Genomic DNA, 21,734 nt, shown 5'->3' with positions numbered 1-21,734 from the left:
AAACTGTCTAGCTTCCTCCAAGTTAGATTAAAATCCACTCTAGGCAGGTAATCTTCCTTTAAGGAAGTTCAAGAGGTCTTCGAAGAGATTTCCCACCTACCTTTCATAGCCTGTTTGGATATTTGCATCCTTCCCCATTCTCAAGAATTACCCTTTGTAAAATCTTGAGTGCAATTCTAGCCTATTCTTATTAGTCCAACTCTTAAAATATAAGGAGATCTGATGTTCCATTATGCTGTCTTTAAAATTAATGGGTTTCAGCAATACATATTCTGGGAGAGATTTAAAATAATCCCATATTTTAAGGGAATCATGGTCTTGATTACTAAGCTTCATGGATAAACTTATTTATAATACAAAGTTGCAACACATGCTTGGACAAATAGAGTCATTGACCTGTGTAGCTACTGAAACCCTATACCCTGGATTGTTCGAGAACTTAGACCTCTGGAGACCAATTTTGCTTTACCATTTTCCCAGGTGTTGTATGTAGTGGCTTTGAGGGATACTCACCACTTCTTCCCGCTTGGTCTTGTCTGTTGCTGGCCAAGCTTCCAGAGGCAGGTCAGGAAGCATGGGGGGCAGGGGCTGTATGGGGAACATCGGAGGCAGAGGTGGCTGTGGCGGCAGGGGCTGGATGGGGTGCACGGGTGGCTGGGGCTGGATGGGCTGGTGAGGCTGTGGCTGGACGGGCTGGGGCTGGAAGGGCTGCTGGGCAGGCAGAGGGAGGTTTGGCTGGTGGTGTTGGGTTGGAGTCATGGAGTGTTGGCCAGGAACTGGCATCATTGGTTGCTGGGGGACCACGGGCTGCTGAGCTGGCACCATGGGGATGTGGTGATGAGGCTGCAGGGCGTGATTCGAGGGATTTTGCTGGGACAGCACGGGAATGATTTGGTGGTGCAGCCATCCACCCATGGGTTCGTAACCATAGGAAGGGTACTGGTGAGAAACAAAGAGTCAGGTTTACCATCGGCTCCATTGACTTCCAGCTGGAGAAGTAGTCATGTTTTCTTTGTCATTATTACTATGAATAGTTATTCATTTTTTTCCTGTGCAAGAATTTCTAACTGTGTACACAGATATGACCTTTTACAGACTAGATTTTCCATTAGTGTCTGTATGTGGGATAGATATGTTATTTCATTTAAAAGGGAATTGAAATGCATGCCTAGTATTTTAAGGGAATAAAGAAAAAAATATCTACATACCGGATGCCTTATCATGTTCTGGTACCACTTCAGAGGGGTAAGCACCTTAAGAAAAAGAGACATTAGAATACATTTGCTTTAGTTTAGTTGCATGAAATTTAGACTCACTGATGCAGTCCTGTCAATATTGATAGCCCAAGGGGCACCTGGGTGGCTCAGTGGTTGAGCGTCTGCCTTCGGCTCAGGGCATGATCCGGGGTCCTGGGATCGAGTCCCGCATCGGGCTCCCCACAGGGAGCCTGCCTCTCCCTCTGCCTATTTCTCTGCCTCTCTCTCTGTGTCTCTCATGAATAAATAAATAAAATCTTTAAGAAATATACTAATGGCCCAAAAGTGCGAGTTCTACAGAAGAAAGAGTAAGGTAAACATTTGTCAGGTATTTCTTGGGGTGTTAGGCGCTACATGACGTCCATCACACACATTGTTCATGTATTCCCACATACTGTGAGGCAAGTATCGTCACCCTCACTTTTACAGACTAGCTCATGGGGAGTTAAAGATGTTCATGAGCTTGGCTGAGGTCATAGAAGTAGTAATTCTGTTGAATTCCACAGTTCCTGCTCTTCTTTGCAAGAGCAGAACAAAAAAAAATTAATGTGATATAACATTAGTCATATCCTTTTTTGATCTGATATCACAATGAAAAATAAGGCAGAAAATCTGTCCCTCATCCTAGAAACACAGGTTTTCTGGTCAAATATGTCAACTTTTTAAGGTCTATTAGAAGATCTTTGCTTAAATTGTTATTAATACTTTTCCTCAGCTTGTATGAGTAAACAGATTCACAGATTGCCATCTGAACCTATGAAGGAAATAAGAGTTTCATCTCTCCCTACACAGTATATACTTGGTTAACCTCTGTTCTGGGGGCTCTTTCATGTTACAGGATAACATTTGGTATCAGTACAACAAACAATTACTATCTTTGCTCAAATTATACTTGACAAAACACATTTTATGTTGCTTAACTATTTTGCTCCTCAAGCCATGTTTTGAAGTCTGGGTATTATAATTATTTCCCTTCTCCAGATGAGGAAACCGAAGTTTTAGAGAGAGAAAATGATTTGCCCAAGGTCACGTGATTGGTATGGGGTTGAGGAGAGCCTCAAACCTGATTTCCAGAAATCTCATGCTTTCCATTGCTCTGCAGAATGTCTCACAGACTGCTTGGTCACTGATCACTGATCTTTCAGTAAAGATGAACAAAGGAGACACATAGAGTGTGAACATCTTAGAATCAGGAGTTTCTAGCTGGAAAGGATCTTTAACATCTTACCTGACTCCCCTACCTTTCACAGGCTGGAATAGAACAAAGCTGTTCAGCCAGAGTTCACTTCCTGCCCTACCATGCAGCCCCACCCTGAGTGGTGGTTCATGATGGATAGCCTTATAGCCATATAAGGAGGAGAAACTGAGTCAGAGAGGCCAAGTAGGAGTATGCTGGGGCAGTGCAGGCTTGAGGCAACCCATCAGGGCTTAAACCAGGAAGCTGGTAATGGGAACTGAAAAAGCAGGACTGAGAAACATCTTGAATAAAGAATCAACACACTATTCTTTACAGAGCCCAGGGCATTGTTAACGCAAACAATGGTCAAAATTAGTAAAGAGAAAAATTACCTCATAGCTGAAGTTGATATAACCAGGGTGCCCAGGATGAGGTGGTAGCTTTTATAGAGGGGAAAGGAGAAGAAAAAGAAAGGGAGAGGGAGAGAAGAGGGAGAGGGGAGGGGGGAGAGGGAGGGAGGGAGGGAGAGAGGGAGAGAGAGAGGAAGAGATTAAGTCAATATGCAATTGTTCACATTGAGAGAGCTTGAAGCTACTTTTAAAAAATCTATAGGGTGCAGAATATATTTGAGGTCTCCTTTTCGTTTGGACATGTACCCTGTGTAGAAGAGGAGCCCTCTTATTGTAAAGAGGTCCAGAACAACCGAATGACATTCCTAAGACCTGGAAGCAAAAACCAGCACACATTTATCCTTCAGTGATCTTTGGACACGCCCCCATCCTTGTTGTCAAATAATCCTACTCTCTCCCATCTGCCAACCTGTGTCTTAATGCAACTCACTCCACGTTGGAAAGAGAGATGGGTTTGTCTTACACGATTATGAAATACCGACAAGAAGAGAACTGTCTCACAAACCTTCCCTTATAGATCAGGGGGTGGGTAAGTCCTGAAGGATCCAAGAGATTCCTCACAATTGCCACGCAAAGCACATTGAGGGCAATGAGAAGCAACAACCACCTGTGAATTCTTGATGAATGAGGAGATGCGTGCAGTAGAGTGGAAACATTAAACATCCCATGGAAAGTGAAAGAGTTGATTTCTGAAATTTAAACTGATTCTTCTTATTGTTCTGTCAAAGTTTTTATGGCAGACAAAATTTCAAGTTCAAAATAAAAAAACCAGACCAAATAATTATCTACACCAGGACTGTCTGTCCTGTCAAAAGGAGGCCACATGACCGATGCCTGCGTTGTGCACTGTGGGTTGGCCCTGGAGTGGGGGAGAGGGAGAGGAGGGAGGCTCGTATGGATCCTCTCCCTCAGACAGGGAGCTAATTAAGGCTCTATTATTTTTAAATGCTTGTATTTTATAAGAGAGTTTATTTGCTCTCATCTGAATGGGAATTATTTTAGTCGGGTAACTGCCTTTCCTATACCTTCTTGATGTAAACCCTCAGGGAGTAGGGGTGTTTGGTTGAAGAGTGGGAGAAGGGCTCAATTTGTAATACAGGGGCCCCTCAGGGGACTAGGAATTGCCACAATGCAGGATTTCAGGAAGGCACAGCACAGAATCTTGGTCTTGTGGGTGAGAGAGGAAGAGAGGAGGCAGATATGCAAGCTTTGCTGGCTTCTGGTTGTATCAACTGCTCTCTATGCCACCGAAAAGCAGATGGGTCCTGCTTTGCCTGCCTGTGATCTAAGCTCTCTGACCTTGTGTACCTATGTCTAAAGAGGATGGGTCAGACTTCCTGGTACGTGGCCCATTTGAATGTAGGAAATATCCACATGTATCGGGCATAGGTAGGATTCTGGACAACCACACGGAAGCCCCCGTGTGCTTAACAGGTGCACCCAAAGGGATGGGGCCTCTGACAACAAGGAGATGGTTCAAGAAGGAAATTCCTAACACAGAGATCTTACCCTCCGACGGTAACAGCAGTAGAGTTTGGAGGGCAGGAAGAGAGTTGGACACTCGTTAGAAATTGGGTTTTAGAGAAAATTGGCATTTTTGTAGTATTTGCCTAAGCTGTTCGAGCACTTTCTCTGGAGGCCTTTCAAGGGTCCCTTCTAAAAGTTTCCTCCATCTAGAGATGGGCGATGATATTTACAAGTTAATTGTCTCCACAGAATCTCCTGAGGTGCTTGTTAAAATGCAGAGTCCTGGGCACTCCCCCCACTCCTGCTCTACTGAATCAGTCTTGGGTGGAGGCATCTGGGAATATATTTTTTTTTATAACAAGCTCTTCCAAGTGTTTCTTAAACACAGAGACATTTGAGGACATCTGATCTTGTACTGTCTTAAACCCTAAAGTTTACCAACTGTGGGGCAGACTTTTATTTCCAAGCTTGTGAAATTGAATATTATGCAGGGGTATTTTACTCACGGGCATAGCAAAGGCTGCTCCCAGGAGGCAGGCAAACAAAATCCAGGTCCCCATTTCTCGATGGCCCTGAAATAGCAGTTGACACTTTAAAAAAAAAATCTTTTTGCAGATATGGACATAATTAATGCTCTATAAAACCCACACAATCCATATTAGTCTGTCACTAGTCAAAATGAATAGGACCGTTCTTTGTGAGCTTACTTCCTTCACACGTGATTTCCAGTTCTGAGCTCATTTCATTGCTTTTGGAAGCACAATAGTGCTAAGGATGCTTCTCATTTAGTTGAGAGCTCAACAAATTGTAGTGATGTGAAACTCTCGTTACATGATTTGACATGCTATTTTCCCATACCTGTGCAGCCTGTGGGGTCATAGAAGCTAGATGTAGCTTACAATTAATGACCACGAGGACAGAGTTGGCTCTAAAAGCTGTGGAGATCTTCAGGGTGCACAGTATGTGATACTTTCAGAACGAGGAGGCACAAAAATGGTTTGTTTGCACCGTCCACCTGAGCATTGCTACTGTTAAAAACAAAGACTAATCGTCTGAGAAAAGACATTGAAATAATCTACCAAAATAGGGTAAGGAAGGAGTGGAGTGAAGTTCCAGGTGTTTCGATTGGTAGGACCTCAAGCAAGACCCTCAGGTAACATCTCTGAGTTCCAGATGTGGAGCAAAAGATGGGTTGAATGGAGAGGAGAGGACAGTGCGAATATTTTGTGATTATCCCATGAATTTTGAGGGACTTCTCCTTGGAAGATTCGATATTAATCAATGACATCTTCCTTTTTGTTTGGCTGTGCTATAATTATACACTTTATGACCCTTGGGACACGGAGAAAAACAGGCCATCCTAAAATATGCACATTGCTTTTTGGTACGAATTGTCGACTATGAAAACTGTCAGAAGAAGGATCTTAAATTGTGCGTAGAGAGTGAACACCATGTGCAATGATGCTGGCTATAAAAAGTGCACCGATGTTTTCTACCTCCGAAATCTGTTTTTCTTAAGTTTGAATTAATGTGAAAAAAACCCCCACATTTAGTTGATGGTTCTATTTGATGTAATTAATAAACAAAATGGCTTTTAAAGTAGTAGATGACAGCCTGTGGGGGGAAATTGTTTTTTTCCTTAATTGATATGTAATTACAATAAATATTTTGCCGTGAAATTTGGCCCTGAAAAGTGCTTTGAGATTCTGGAAGTAAAATTTTAAAAAATACAAAGACTTTGCTGCATTAGAGAGTAAAATAATTCATCTAAGTAATCAGAGTCTAATCTAATTATGGTCTGACTGAGGAAGTAACCGAAGATGACAGCATAAAGTATTAGAAATGCAGAATACATTTGCAGCTTTTGTACATGAAATGCAAAAAAAGAAATAAGTACAACAGAAAGGATACCAAATGAATAAAATCCACATACCTTTGAATATGCGTATTCAGAGGAAGTTTCTGTCTGAAACTCAGGGATGCTTGATCCTTTAGATTTCTTCCAACTAAGAGCTCAATTTATATCATTCACGGCATCTAGAGCAACCAATCAGATTTTGGAAGGAAAATGTGTTGAGTAAAACTAAAAACCCCTGTATCATGAAGTTTTAAAAACTGTGATCAAACAGAAGGCTGCATGTTGTGATTAGTGCATATAGAGTCTTTCATTATGGGCAATAATAGGTTTAACAGGCAAAAAAGTTCATCAGACTGTTTTTAAGTCAGCAAATAAGTTGACTGCACATGCTGATACATTCAAAGTTACTTTTAAGAAGGGGCTATGTCATTGTCTGTTCCCTGGCTCTAGCAAACAAGGTTGTTCTTTACCCAAAAAAGTTAGATAGTTGAATTTCTGTAGTGTAATCAGCATGTCCCCTAGGGTTCGCCAGCCCTCTCAGATCAGGATAAGTTGATTCAAACCCCCATTCTGGTACACCCCCAAGGCTCTCCCCTCTGGTAAACCCCCAAGGCTCTCCCCATTATTTCACTGAAAGTATTTCCTCTGTTCTTGTGGCCATTCCTTTATCACCAATCTGGTGTCCACTGAAAGAGGGGACAAAGTCCCTTCTACTTGGCCCCATCCTACAATGCATCTGCCATCCAAACAACCATGAACTCAAGATGATCACAGTAGCAAAACTTCTGCTGACGACCAGAAGGACAAGGCAAAAAAGGATGTCACACACCAGACCACACACTTAAACGGTGTGTGTGGGACATGGTCCTGGCTCCCCCATCCCACTTAACAACTCAGCGTCTCTGAATATGATGGTCTTTCTTTGCCCACATCCTACTGGCCTAATCCCATTTTCTCTCTTTTTTTAAAAAAGTTTTTATTTATTTATTCATGATATACACACACACACACACACACACACACACACACACACAGAGGCAGAGACACAGGCAGAGGGAGAAGCAGGCTCCATGCCAGGAGCCCGATGTGGGACTCGATCCTGGGTCTCCAAGATCAGGCCCAGAGCCGAAGGCAGGCGCTCAACCGCTGAGCCACCCAGGCTGCCCCCATTTTCTCTTATAAGCAAGTCCCAATTTCTCTCTTTCTTTCTCAGACTCCCTTAACTTCCTGCTGTGTGCATCATCCCCATGTTCTCAGCAGCCTCTCCTTTGCATAAATGATAACCAAAGTGCTTCTCTCTCTAAGAGGACCTCTGATCTAGCTATTCAATTCGTGTGTCTTTTGCCCTTCTACCTTAGTAAAGCATATGGATTTTTCTTTTATTCTAGCAATTGATCAGTTAATAAGCAAATCCGTAACTGGTGATAAGAGGTAGCTGATGAGTTGTACATCAATATTAGATCAGTAAAGGGAATACTGACTAGATCATCAGATGCTAGTAATAGATCATCTGATACTAGTGGTATAGCTAGATCTCTTTTACTTCTTAAGTAATCTTTTTAGGGCATTGGCTGAATTAAATTCAAGGAGAAAGTACCCATGAAAGGCAGTGTAGTACTATTAAAAACTAGAGCTTAGACCCCAGCTTCACCAAGGGTGGAGGGACCATTGACAAGATGCTTACCCTATCTGAGCCTCAGTTTCCTCATCAGTAAAATGGAGATAATTATAGAATCTACCTAGAAAAATGAGTGTGAAAACCAAATAAGAGGCATCTCTGGGGGAAATGGAAAATTATCATCCTCCCAACCCCATCATTTGGCACACAGCAAATGTTTTTAAAAGTGCTAATAAATAAGATTGTAAGTTGATCTTTGCAGATAAATTAGTAGGGAATGAATGACCCTGTGAAGAAAGGTAGATCTTTCTTTTTTTAAAAGATTTTATTTATTTATTTATTCATGAGAGACCCAGAGAGAGAGACACACACAGGCAGAGGGAGAAGCAGGCTCCCTGTGGGGAGCCCTATGCAGGACTCGATGCCGGGTCTCCAGGATCTGCCCTGAGTCGAAGGCAGATGCCCGACCGCTGAGCCACCCAGGTGTCCCAAAAGGTAGATCTTTCAATCAGAGAGTGAGAGAGAGAAATCACAGAGAAGAAAGTGGAAGATTATAACAGGCTAATGGTATGAATGAAAGCAAATATAGAATATAGTTCTAAAAGCCAATTGTGTCCAGGGATTGCATTTATTTATGAATATGTTTATTGCAGAGGCAAGAAGGATTCCTTCTCTTTGAAGGAAGTTGTGAAATGGATTTTAAGAGAATTGGCATCCGCTTGCTTAGAGGAGAAGGAGGTGGGGGGTATACAGTAAAGCGGTACAGGAAAGGAGGAGGGAGAGGAAAGGCAGTGTAGATCACATCATAATCTTTTCCAATCTTTTTTTCTGTTTTATTTAATTACATATATTGGTGGCTGAAGAGATTCAGGACAGATTTTTCCTGCAAAGTTGTGGTTAATCTCTTCTAAAGAAGTCATTGGTGAACTGTTAGTGGTCTTGTAGTTTTACAAAATTTATCTCATTACTTTGTGTCCTGTTTCAAGAATGAGAGGCTCATGTATTTGTCCACAAGGATCAACAGAAAGATCCCTCATTGTGGCATTACTTTCTCTAGTCCACTGGATAGTGAGTTATTGCCAGTTCACCATGGACAGTTGTTCAGGCCTTGATGGCAAAGACAATAGAAACGATGTGGTTCTTTCTGTTTATTTTCTCCCACTGCATATTCTGAGTCATAGGGTATTAAAATATGGATCTCTCTGCAGAAATTTCTTCCACTAATTTATGTCCCACATATGCAGTTTAAAAGTTAATGTTTGAGGGAGAAAAACAAAATTTCAATTGAAAATTTTTTCCTCCAGGCAATTATTTCATTTATGAATAAGTTGAGTTTATAAAAGAAGACAGAATTTACTAGATCGACTGCTTACTTTGTTATGTAGCGGGCATAACATTTCCAGAGTGTCTGTGTTCTTATTTCCCTTGCTCTTTGATGTCAGATATTGTCTTGTCATTTTAAAAAGAATCACTATTTTAAAAAATGGATCATAAGCATAAAATATTTTCCTCTATGGCATTATCTCTGGGACAACTGCGACAAGATGACCTGAGAAGGTGTCTTCATTCACTTATGCACTCATTCCGAATGTGTATGTTGAATAGCCGTTGAGCCTGAGACCATTCGTATTACTATAGGAGACAAATACACACATGAATTGATCACTGTTTCTAAAAGCTTTTCTCCAAAATGATGAGTGAATAAACATGCTTATAGATTACAGGTTCCCATTCTTATTTAGTGGGAAGGAAGAGCGTCCAAGAAAGGATTATCAGAAATCACACTTGGGACACCTTCTGGCCCAGAAACAGGTGCTCTGTGTCCTTCCTGAGGTCTGTGGGATCAAACAGGGCTACAAAACATGCACCTCATGTGGAAGGACCTCAGGCTGGGAAGCCTTCTACTTTTTTTTGGCACAAATAAAAAATAAGATGGTTCCTGCCTGCTGGTGGTCAGAGATGAGGGAAAGCACGGGTTAATCCCAGGCACTGAGAAGCTGACCCACCAGTATTACGTCTCCTTGCTTTGGCCTGATGGAATACGTTTAATGAAGGGAGACCATGGCAGTCAGGAGCCGGAGCAGTCTGGAGCTCTGAGAGGAAGCACGTCTTAAATGTCTTCACCTCCTGTAATGCCTGGCTTCAAATGGTAGGCACTCAACAACAACAACAACAACAACAACAACAACAACAGATTTTATAGTTATTCTTTTCCTTGACTCGCAGCTCATCACGTTTTCTGTGTCCGTGTTGCTTATGCTAACAGCTTCTCCCCTCCTAATTTGCTGCTTCTAATTTACAGTGTGCTAGGAAAATCTGATGTCCAAGCTTGTTAGAATTATGTGTGGACTGCAAGTAAAGAGATGCCCCAAGCGGTGTTGGCTCTGGAGGCTCACTTGTGAGAAAAGCTCAGACATTTCAATCTTGTGGCACTGCTTTTTGACTGCTGGGAGGGTGTTTTGTTTTGTTTTGTGAATTTTCCCCCTTTGCTGAACTTCCTGGTTTGCAGCAGTGATTGAGACATGTAAGGTGATCTGCAAATAAGTCAGGTGTTAGGAGTTCCAGAAGCCTTTCTTATGTGGGAGCTCAACTCTCAAGTCTTCTTTTAAAGCAGGTCCAAGATTGTCCAATATTCTGGAATAATTTCAAGAGTGCGTACTCTTAAGTAACCAGAGTCAAAAAAAAAAAAAAAAAGTAACCAGAGTCAAAGTCAGCTTTTAAATGTTTCTTCTGTGGACATTTACTTATAAGAAAATATTATTCTCTAGGCTGGTGTTTTGTGGTTTTCTTGGTTTTTGTTTGTTTGTTTGTTTGTTTTTGCTGGAGAGTTGTACCCTCTTCAGAACTCAGGTACACCACCACCATGTGATTCTAATAAACACAGTGATTTCCCTTTGCAACCCTTGGAAGTCAGATATTATGTCTTATTCTGCTTTGGGAGCTCTTTGTTACCTAGAAAAATCTTTTACAAGCTAGGTGCTAGATTGAATGTGTTGATTAAATGGAGAAAATGAAAAGAAGTTACCTATGGCATTATGAAAATATATCAAAAAGTCCTTGATCTTTGTGGAGTCTCCATAGACAAAGAAATCTTGGTATCTTGATTTAGTGATTTTGATGGGCCTTTTAGACAGCTAGGATGGATAATTCAGCATCGCTGTCAACTTTTCCTATGGACTTTTAGGCAAATGGATTCTAATAAGAACCTGAAAAGGGAGATACTGTAAAAGGCTTCAAATCCATTATCCTAACATCCTTTTATATTTGGCTCTGATCTGTTAGTTCAAACTATAATTTACTATAAGCAAATAGGCTATGATAGATCCACTTGATCTTTTCTTATTTGTGACTGAGTTTGTTTGCTTAAGACAAATAAGCTTTATTATCATTATTATTATTATTAGTAGTAGTAGTAGTAGTAGTAGTAGGAGTAGTATTTTCTTAGGCTTCTAGAAATACTTCAGCCCAAGTAGTAATTGGAAAAGAATAAAACAAAAAACCCTCTCTCACTCACATTCACATACTTTGTTGATTGCAAGCCATCAGCACCTATTCCAGAATACCCTGGAATTAACTATGTTTTGCGGCTGGTTGTCTGAAGCTTTGAAAAAAAGGAGGGATTGTCTACTGGCTAACAGCATTCAATAAGTGAGTAGACTTGGGATGGGGAGCATAAGAAAAGCAGTAACAGAAGTAAGGGAACAGAAAAAAAGGCAAAGTAAGAAGAGGGAAATGCATTGTCATGGTAATTCCAAGCAGTAATCAAAGATGGTGACAGGCTTATTAGTAAGCCACCAGTGTCCTGAAAAGAAAAGCTAAAACTTATTATTAATGAAGCAGTAGGAAATAAAAGAGCTATACAGGAAAGGGAGATGGCTCTGGGTCACAAGCTCTGAACATATTCCTCAAAGACCAAAATTGTGATGTGACTTCAGCAGCCATTATGGAGCACTTAGTATATTCCTAACACAGTCACCAGCCTTGTAGTACAAATGTGAATAGGACAGTGGTCCAGGCTCAAGCTACTCACAGCCTGGAGAGGATTCTCCACTCTTGAGTTGGAGTAGAGAATGCTGAGAGGGGCCGTTGGAACAAAAACCATCCTTCTCGCCTTCAGGAAGCCTGCATACTCTGTGTCCCTCTCTGTGTTCGTGGACGGGAAAGGGGTGAGGAAAGAGCAGAGGGAGAGTAGTGCCACCAAAAGGCACCAGGGACTATGGTGAAGGCAGGCCATCCAGAGTATTCCAGTTGTTCTTTGGGTGGATTGGGAAGGGGTGTATTCATTGTAATAGGACCACTTCCATCTTTCAGATTGAAGTCCTGTACTTTGTGCTCCTGCAGTGATGGTGCATTAACTGATACACACACACTGAGTCATTGGGGGAAGAGTTAATTATAGCCAGCGCCTGCTGTTTCCACTGCGAACTATATTGAAAACAAAATGTCTACCAGTAGGGGGCTGGTTCAAATCAACTATGGCACACACAATATTCAGAGTGAGGGTGTTAATCTGTATTGGTTGACATAGAAAAATGTTTGTGACACATCGTTAAGTGAAAAAAAAATAGATGTTTAAAGTTGTCTTTCTCTAAAACGATTCTTCCTTCCTTCCTCTTCCTCTTCCTTCTTTTCCTTCCCTTTCTCCCTCCCTCCCTCCCTCCCTCCCTCCCTCCCTCCCTCCCTCCCTCCCTTCTCCATTTGAGGAGATAATCACCAAAGCATTAACAGTAATTACCTAAGAGACTCCTTTCTGAAAGTCTCTGGGAAGCTGAGATTTTATTTATTCTAAGTAATCCATGAATGGAACAAATGCAGGGGAGATTCAAGAAGTTAGGGGCATAATTTCTCAATCATGTTCAGTAAGAATGATGAGTAGGTGACAGTGCTATATCTCCCATAGGCCCTGGGTTTATATAATATTCATTCTCAGAGGGGGAAAAAGCTGAACAAAAAAATCACAGACCAAAAAAAAAAAAAAAAGATTTTCTTTAAAGTGATAGGATCCTTTTTAGATCAGTAGTAGAAAATATCCTAATAATATAAGCATTCTCAGAAAGAGTTCATACAGCTTGTAATTTGAAAGATCTGTAAGCATTTGCTAAATATCTGGTGGAGCAATTCTCAATATGGGAAATTATATGCAGATGGATAGTGTGTTGTTTGGGTTATAATTAACTGGTCACTGTCGGGAATGAAAATGTTACATCTGTGTTAACAGAGATAACACAGTAATGTGAAAACAAGCATTTTTCCTTCTGCTTATTGGGCAAAATACACCAAAGTAAGTTGCACTTACCTACTGGGGTTCAGCATACACATGCACAGACTGGTATTTTCTGAACAAAAGCAGTATGCGATGGTGGAGAAAACTGGTCCTTGGCAGGATGGCCTGGGTCAGGACCATCGTTGGGCCACTGACCCACGATGCCTGACCTGAGCCAATGGTCTTGACTCTTTTGTACGCTTACCTCACTGCCTGGAAAATGGGAAGACATCAGGCAGGGAAAGCTAGTGATGTCGTTCGATACACATGTAGCTCTTCATAAATACGACTTCCAATATTAAGAGTGACAATTTTAGTACTTGCTCAAGGGGCAGAGGGAGAAAATTTAAAGAAACACAGGGAATGGTTCACCACCTAAAAGGTTGGAAATGATCATTATCGCATATTTGCTCCACAGAATGTCTTCTGTTGTTCTTGGACAGAACATTCTTGCATTGTTGCCGTTTAGGGGCATACTTTTCATCTTCACTTCTTAAGGAACTGCCCACAGGGATACAAATATAAAGTGTCAGAATAGGATTTTCACATGACCTGCTCATTCTACAGGGGACAAGAAATATGTGGTGAGGCCGAAGTATCAGTGATGTGTTGTCAATCCTGGTATCCATTCCAGTTACTGTTTGAGCTAATGGTCCCTTGAACGCAGACAGCCCTGAGCAGCGATGCAGCTAGGAGCCTCTTCTTCACGTCCCTAACTGATGTAAAATCCAGTGATAGCAGCTGAGAATGATTTTCCAAATCTCTATAAAAAAAAATCACATCATGAATGGTATGTCTGCTTGGAGTATTAACTAGATTTGAAGCTGATATAATTCTGAGGAATGAAATGAATCAGGAAGAAGACCAGAAATTAATCTAATTCTACGCACATACATTTTATTATAGGGAATTTTTTACTTGGAATGAAATTAAACAGATGTAATAGTCCATCACAGAAATCTGTGGACTGAGTGCAGGTTTGTTCTAATTGTAGGCAACATTTTCCCCAGTATAATGCTAACATAGTTTTATAAACAATCATAATAAAATCTCCTTTTTTTTTGTCTTACCTAGTGCATCATCTTTATCATCATCATGCTCTTAGGAAAATCATTGTCATGTGCTAAATTTTTTTCTCAAAAGCATTTCATAGGGACACCCGGGTGGCTCAGCGGTTGAGCGTCTGCCTTCAGCCCAGCGCCTGATCCTGGGGTCCCGGGATTGAGTTCCGCATTGGGCTCCCTGCATGGAGCCTGCTTCTCCCTATGCCTGTGTGTCTCTGCCTCTCTGAGTGTGTGTGTCTCTCATGAATAAATAAATAAAATCTTTTTTTAAAAAAAGCATTTCATACATCTCCAGAATTTTTAAATCATTAGTATAAAATATTTATTGAGTATCTGTAATATCCAAGGCATAGGACACATAAAAATATATGGCATGATATCCATATGATGGAATAGTATTCAGTCATCCAAAGGAACAGAGCACTGGTACATGCTACAACATGGATAAATCATGCTGAGTGAAAGAAGCCAAACACAAAGGACCACATATTATCTGATTCCATCCTTAGGAAATGCCCAGAATAGGCAAATCCTTAGAGACAGATTCATGATTGCCAGGGGCCAGGGAAGAGGGCAATGGGAGTGACTGCTAACGGGTTTGGGTTTGGGGGAGGGAAGTGATAGGAGGATTTTGGAATTAGTGGTGGTAATTGCGAAACCTTGTGTCTCTACTAAAAGCCCCTCGGTTGTACACTTTAAAGTGGTGAGTTTTATGGTGTGTGAATTATATCTCAATCTAAAAAAAGACATATCAGAAATAAATACATGTCAGTCTCTACCCTCAGGAAGTTCACAGTCTTTATACATTTTGTAAAATAAAGAGGGGCGCCTGGGTGGCTCAGTTGGTTGAGCATCTAACTCTTGATTTCAGCTCAGGTCTTGATCTCAGGGTCATGAGTTCGGGCCCCACACTGGGCTCCATGCTGGGCATGGAGCCTACTTAAAAAAATGTCAAGTAAGGAAACATGAAATGCTAAACACAGTGCAATCGTGAGGAATAATAGCGCAAGAGTGGCCACATGATGATATCCTTATTGATGGTGACAACTCTGATGATGAAGCTATCATTAAGTGCCAACCTGTGTTCTGGCATCTTACATGTTTAAATAATTATTGATTATGTCCCATGTGCTAGCCATGTTCTAAATTCATCTACTACATCAGTGAGTAAAAGACAAAGATCCTTCCTCACAATCCTGTAGAGAGCAACTGCGAACAATAGATATAGTAAATAATGCTATGTTAGAAGGGAGAAGGGCTAGGGAGAAGGAAAAAGCAGAGCTGGCTGAGGGGGGTTTGAAGTGCTGAGTGGCAAGTTTGAAGAGGGCAGTTATTTTCAAGCAAACCCATGGAGGAGATGAAGCATTCGCCTGGGTATCTCTGGGCTAAGTCAGGGCCAGCATGAAGGCATCAATGTGGAGATGTGCGTGGTGCATCTCCATATCAAATAACATTATGGGAACAATTGGAGATTGAGCTACTTTAGAAATAAAGAAAATCTTAAAGTCTTTCCTGTAAAATATAAGGTTGCATTTAAAGCATTGCCAGAGAATATTCTCCAGGCAAAACTAGAGCTCCTCAAAAATGCTCTCCAGTATTATTAGTTCTTGCTTAGTAAGGATAGAAATTATTGAGTGAAAGATCTATCAAAAGAGTTTTAATAACTTTATTGATATTTAATTTCCATACCATGAAATTCCCAGTTAGCATGTACAGTTGAGTGAGGTTTAGTATATCTTTTGTATCTTTACAAAGTTTGCAACTTTCACCACAGTTTAATTCCACAACATTTTCGTCACCTGTTGAAAAGAAATCCCGTCTTCATTAGCGGTCACTTTGTGTTTCCTTTCCCCCAAGCCCTAGACCACCACCAGAGTCTACTTTCTATCTCTATGGCTCTGCTTATTCTGGACATTTTGTATAAATGGAATCATATACCATGTGGTTGGAAAATGGATCTCTGAGAAACCTGTACTGGGGGCGGTTCTCAACATTAGCACTCTCAGCATTTGGGGCCAGGTAATTATTGTGGGGGGCCGTCCTGTGCACTGGAGGATGTTGAGCAGCCTCCTCGGCCTCCACGCACTATATGCCAGTAGCACACCCTTCGCCAGCTGTGACAGCCAGGAGTGTCTCCGGACATGGCCATGTGTTCCCTAGGGGAGGAGGGGAACAAAATTGCTCCCAGTGGAGTACCACAGATCTACAGTTACCAGAGAATTGAGCTGGGACTACAGGTGGAGGAAGTGGGATTGGTACTGGGACCCAGCATGCTGTTCTGGAAAGACCATTGTTTCAGGGTCCTTGGAGGTCCAAACATTGAACCCCAAGTTCTAAAGTTCTGTGATGCTGTGATGCCTTTTAGGAAATGGTGAAGAGATGAATAGGGGAAAGCAGCACAACAGTTATTTGGATGAAATTATTGTCCAAAAAATATCCGGTGGGCAAAGTCGCCTATTCTTCAGATTATTTAAAGAAGATTGAAATTGTCATTTAAAAAAAAATAAAAACAAAGTGGAATATGCCAGAGGTCTTCATAATAAAGGACTGGAACCACGCATGGTGCCAATAATTCAAAAAGCATATAAACTTAAATTTGGCATGTTCTATGTTAGAACCGTAGAGGTGTATTAAGGGTTCCCAAGGAGTTTTGTTTAACTCAGCGTTAAAATTGACCCCTTGAGCAAGCAAAAAGAAGCATGAGATTTGATTTATACTGTGGCTAACGAAAACAAGTGGGCAATCACAGTTTAGTCATATCTTACTAATCTAACTTAGTCTAAGGAATGGAGGGGAGAGAGGAAGTGTGTGGGCTTTAGAAATACGTAAATTTCAGAAAAAAAATCAGTTTATAAGTGTGACCTCTTTTCTGCTCAGAAATGCACGAGTGGAGGAGGCCCTCATCCTCTGGTAACTCGTTTATAAATGAATGGGCTACAGGATATCGTGCCTTTGGCACCCATTCCTGCTCTCGAGCTGTGCCCTGCTCAGGGTGGGAGGCTTCAGATCATTGAGGTAACAAATGGTGTGTTTCCTGCTCTCAGTTTAAAGGAAGTGTTTGGTCAGTCTGCCTTTGTGTAACCTTGACCCTGTAGGACTTGAGAGGCTGTGTGTGGCGGGGCTATCAGACTAGTTAGGGACCTCAAATTGGGTTTACAAGTAGGTCGCTGTTATGTGGTGGCTTCTCTCTAAATACAATTACAGAATGTTGCTTTTAGCTTTTGTTTCTATCAGGGCTGTGTTGAGTGCCTTAAACTCATGCTGACTTCAATTTATTTAAAAGGACATGTTCCGAAGATGTTTTCGAGATGTTAAGTGTGCATATTTGTAAGATCATGTCCTTAACCTGTTCTCCCACTGCCAGCTAGGATGTACAATAGATAGAGCTCCTGAAGGAGCCCGAGTCTCACAGGTCAGCTATAAAATCGAATGAGAGCAAAACTTCTGGAAAAACCTCTCTGTGCGGTGATTCATCTGGGAAGAGCCGTTCCCCTCAGTTGTTTCAAGAATGATCATGGGGACCAAACGAAGTGATCGAAATCAAGCACACACAACAGCGTTTAACCGTAGTGAGCACTTCACAGACTGGGAATATGCTTCTATGTGTGTAAGCGGGAGCATCCGAAACCATAGCATGGTACAGTTTCACCACGCGATCACTTTTCTAGCAACACTGCACAGTCTGAGACCAAGTAATATGGGGTCTCTTTACAAAATGCTTCTTGAAAGGCCACCTTTGACTTCTTTAATAATCTTAATTTAGAAGAAATTGGCCTCAACGCAGATTACACTTTAGAACTACTTGGTGCAGCTTTTAAATAATATTCATGTCTGGGTCCCATTCCACCTAGCTTCTGATTCAATTGGTCCAAGCTATGGCTCCGGCTCTGACTGTGTTTTTGAATCACCTGGGGAGCTTTCAGAAATTTCAATGGCCAGGAACATCTCTGCATATTCTGTTTCGTTTGAATATAATGTGCGGCCAGGGCTGAGATGCATGGGATACAATCTAGCCATCTGGCCTATATGTCTCCTAGACCTTTACTGTATTTGAAAAGCTGTAGTTTTATCAACTTTGCCCAAATCAGTGGGTTTTTTTTTCTTTTTGAGTGAACTTCCATTCAGTGTCATGTGTGGAATCAAGAACACTCAACACAATGACACTTGCCCTTGATTATAAAGTAGTAGAAGCAGATCCACAGTTTTATCATGATGGCAGACCCACAGGGAGCACTCAGCAAACATTTGCTGATGATGGGCAAAAAAAAAAGTGTTTCTTATGGTCTCTTGGTTTATTCATGAGTATTTCATTTCAAACTGGATGTTTCACAGAGTCCGCATGAGGCTGCTAAAATGTTGATTCAATGAATGGGTACATTTCATGAACCACCCATCTGAGTGGGTTACTCTGGGTGCAGCTGTTTTGATTTTTCCTTCCTCTGAATATATGGTTTTGTTCATTTAATCAAACAAATCCAGTTGTTTTGCCATTTTGTAGATGCATTCTTTGTGTGGCCAAGAATTCTGTTTGCGGTGGCCACACCATAACTAGATTTGAATGTGGAGCAACCCAGCAAACAAGTGCTAATTTGAATCAATTGTGAAGATTGCCAGCAACAAACCAACGTGACCTCCACCACTGGGTTCAATTAGCAACCCTGCAGGCAAGGAACTAGGTTTATTTCATTATCATTTCCTTCATCCATCAGAAACCCTCATCTTGCTGAACGAAGAAATAATAACCATCTCAAACTTGAGGCGTATTTTGTTCATCTTAACTTTCCATATATCCTTTTTTCTGAGTGCAAACATAATGCATATTTGTAAATAAGTTCAACAGTATAGATATACAATAGGCAGAATGTCAAAAGTCCCTAAGAATCCCATCCTCAAGTGACAGCTCCTATTAACCATTTGAGGGCGTAATTTCTGGACTTTCTGTGCTTACAATAACATGCATTTCCTGGAGAAATTATAGTAGACACATTATCATGCTGGTCTGCAACTTTCTTTCTTAACTTAATATACATTGGACGTCTTTCCAGGTTTGTACAGAGTGAGCTACTTTATTTTTCTTCAGAATTCTATTGAGTAGATATCCCATTTCATAGCATATATAGCCGGTCACCTTTAGGTTGTTTATATATATATATATATATATATATATATATATATATATATATATATAGTTGGTTAGTTATATTGTTATATATAAATTGTTTTCATATATATACACACAATTACATATTATATATTTTATGTGTAAAATACACATGTAGAAAGATGCACAAGTTTACAATTTAATGAGTTTCCAGAAAGCGAGCACAACTATGGCAGATGAGGAAGCAATGGGACCAGCACCCAAGAGGCCCCCTTGGACTCCGTTGCAGTCACTTCTCCCCAAGCGTAACTTATCTGCTCTTCCTAGCACAGATTGGTTTTGACTAATTTTATATTTTGTATTAATAGTTTCATGCAGTAGATTCTCTTTTGTGTCAGACTTCTTTTGCACAAAGTGATGTCTGTGGGATTCATTCATATTATTGTAGATGGTTGAAGTGTGTTTCTTCATTCTTATTTCTATGTAGTATCCCACTGTGTGGATATACCACAATTTATCCATTCTCTTTTGGTGGCCATTTGGGTAGTTTACAGATTTTGGCTGTTGCAAATAATGCTATTATGAACATTCTAGCGTACATCTTTTGATGAAAATATGCACACATTTCTATGTTTTCATTTTTCTTTGCTGTCAGAGATGGTATTGAAATGAATATCTGTGACTGTATCTTCCACATTTTCTAAATATTTCTGTAAAATACATTCTTAGAAATAGGATTGCTGGGTCGGGGGCCCCTGGGTGGCTCAGTGGTTGAGCATCTGCCTTTGGCTCAGGTCTTGATCCCGGGGTCCCGGGATCGAGTCCCGCATTGGCCTCCCCGCGGGGAGCCTGCTTCTCCCTCTGCCTGTGTCTCTGCCTCTCTCTGTGTGTCTCTCATGAATAAATAAATAAAATATTTTAAAAATTGCTGGGTCAAATGATATGAACAATAACATTTTGAGTAGATACAGCAGAACTGTTCTCTGAAAATATTTTGACTTGTAAACTTGGTCTGCACCCCAAGCAACCCATTGTGGCTGTATCCCTTTGCTGTTGCCATTATCTGTGACGCAGATGCTGCTGTTGTGTCTTCTGGACTACAAGGCAAAGCTAATGAAAACCAGAATCTCTTTTCTGGCCCCTTTCAGACACTCCCTAGTGGGCTAGGGCCTCTCTCATGTGTCCAATGAAAGACAGAAAAGAAAATGACCTAATGTACCAGGATGTCAGGGGATAGTGTGAAACTGCCAGCTGAAGCGATTGAGTAAATTGATGCTATGAGAAGATGCACCCAAGGGATGCCATGGCTCTACGTGCCCTCCACAACACAGTGAGATAACCTCCTTTCCCAGGTGGAGATTGAGGTTTCTAACCTGGAAATGAGAATCACATATCTTACCAACAAATGGCCCATTCTAAATGCCTGGCCTTTGGAAGGTATTAGGCTAAGGTAGTGTTTCCTAACCTTGGAGCTCGTGACATTTAGTGTGGGATGATCCTCTGCTTGGGGGTCTGTTGTGTGCACTATAGGATGGTTAGCAGCATCCTCAGCCTCCTCCCACTAGATGCCAGTCTTGCTCCACCCCTCATTTGTGATGACAGACAATAACCCCAGGCATTGCCAATGTCCCCTGCAAGGGAGAATCACCCCCAGCTGAGGACCACTGGGCTGCTGCTTACAGAGGACTGGTTCTGAATCAGATCCTATTCAGATTCTGGCCCCACCACTCTTTGTTGCATGACCCTGGACAAAGTACCTAAATTCTCAGTACCTCAGGTGGCTCATACGAACAATACAAATGTTGATAGTTGATAGTTGTTGATATCAACAAAAGTTGATACTTTCCTTAATCATTTCTTATAAAGATTAAATGAGATTCCTCATGTGATGCATGCAGTACAGTATTTGGCATAAAAAAAAAGTATTCAGAGTTGTGAGCTTTATTAGTCAAAATCTTTATTATTATTATTATTATCTAAAAGCTGAGGTGGTGGGAAAAAATATTCACTTTCTGGAAAAGGATGTGGATAATGTGTATTTGAAAAACATCAAAGGACAGTGGGTTCACAGCCCTTGGAACAGGCAGTGGGAAATGTGGGGAAAGCATTATTTAAGTGCTACAATTGAAAACAACAGCATTCGGTTGTACCTCTGTTCCTTCTCAAATCAGCATTTATGGAAACCAGAATTTATGGGAAGTGGACTCTGGCAGCAGAATTAGACATTTTTAGGAACATGCTAAATCACTGTGGGGAAATATTTTATTGCATTCCTCTTGTTAATCTGAAATTGGTAAATTTTCAATAGTTTGTTGAATGCTTTTATTTTAAATAAGAGAATATGTTCAGTGCTGAAGCAGCCCTATTGTTTCTGTTATTATTGAGTAGAGAATTTTATCTGTTATGAGCTTCATTGGGCTGATTCTCACCTGAGATCCTTTCCTCCCACCAGAGGTCTAACTTGGATACACTCAGGTGCCAGAAAACGGTATCTTCTTCTCTGTGGGACAGAGTGGTGCC

At 41.0% G+C, this 21,734-nt stretch overlaps 2 protein-coding genes across 4 annotated transcripts in view; one reads left to right on the top strand and one right to left on the bottom strand.

Moving 5' to 3' along the window:
* The window catches only part of ARHGAP6 (Rho GTPase activating protein 6), a 484,128-nt gene that overhangs the window by 359,936 nt on the left and 102,458 nt on the right, over window positions 1-21,734 (top strand). The gene's annotated exons all lie outside the window — the stretch shown is intronic.
* Window positions 466-4,870, bottom strand: AMELX (amelogenin X-linked). Its single transcript, XM_035711316.1, has 4 exons — window positions 4,817-4,870; window positions 2,826-2,873; window positions 1,209-1,253; window positions 466-939 (listed from the first exon to the last, which is right to left on the bottom strand). The coding sequence occupies exons 1-4, from the start codon at window positions 4,868-4,870 to the stop codon at window positions 466-468; spliced, it is 621 nt and encodes a 206-aa protein (XP_035567209.1).

This window comes from Canis lupus, chromosome X (assembly GCF_003254725.2).
Source record: "Canis lupus dingo isolate Sandy chromosome X, ASM325472v2, whole genome shotgun sequence".
NCBI lineage: Eukaryota > Metazoa > Chordata > Mammalia > Carnivora > Canidae > Canis > Canis lupus.
Note: the sequence above shows the minus strand (reverse complement) of the source record. Positions and strands in the feature narration are given on the sequence as shown.

What these genes read in the sequence shown, in the direction of transcription:
- AMELX (XM_035711316.1), bottom strand. Translation starts at nt 4,870, where the DNA reads ATGGGGACCTGGATTTTGTTTGCCTGCCTCCTGGGAGCAGCCTTTGCT. An exon ending in GAGCAGCCTTTGCTATGCCC is followed by an intron (nt 2,874 to 4,816) that starts GTGAGTAAAATA and finishes CCTCTATAAAAG; the next exon opens with CTACCACCTCATCCTGGGCA. An exon ending in AGAACATGATAAGGCATCCG is followed by an intron (nt 940 to 1,208) that starts GTATGTAGATAT and finishes GTTTCTCACCAG; the next exon opens with TACCCTTCCTATGGTTACGA.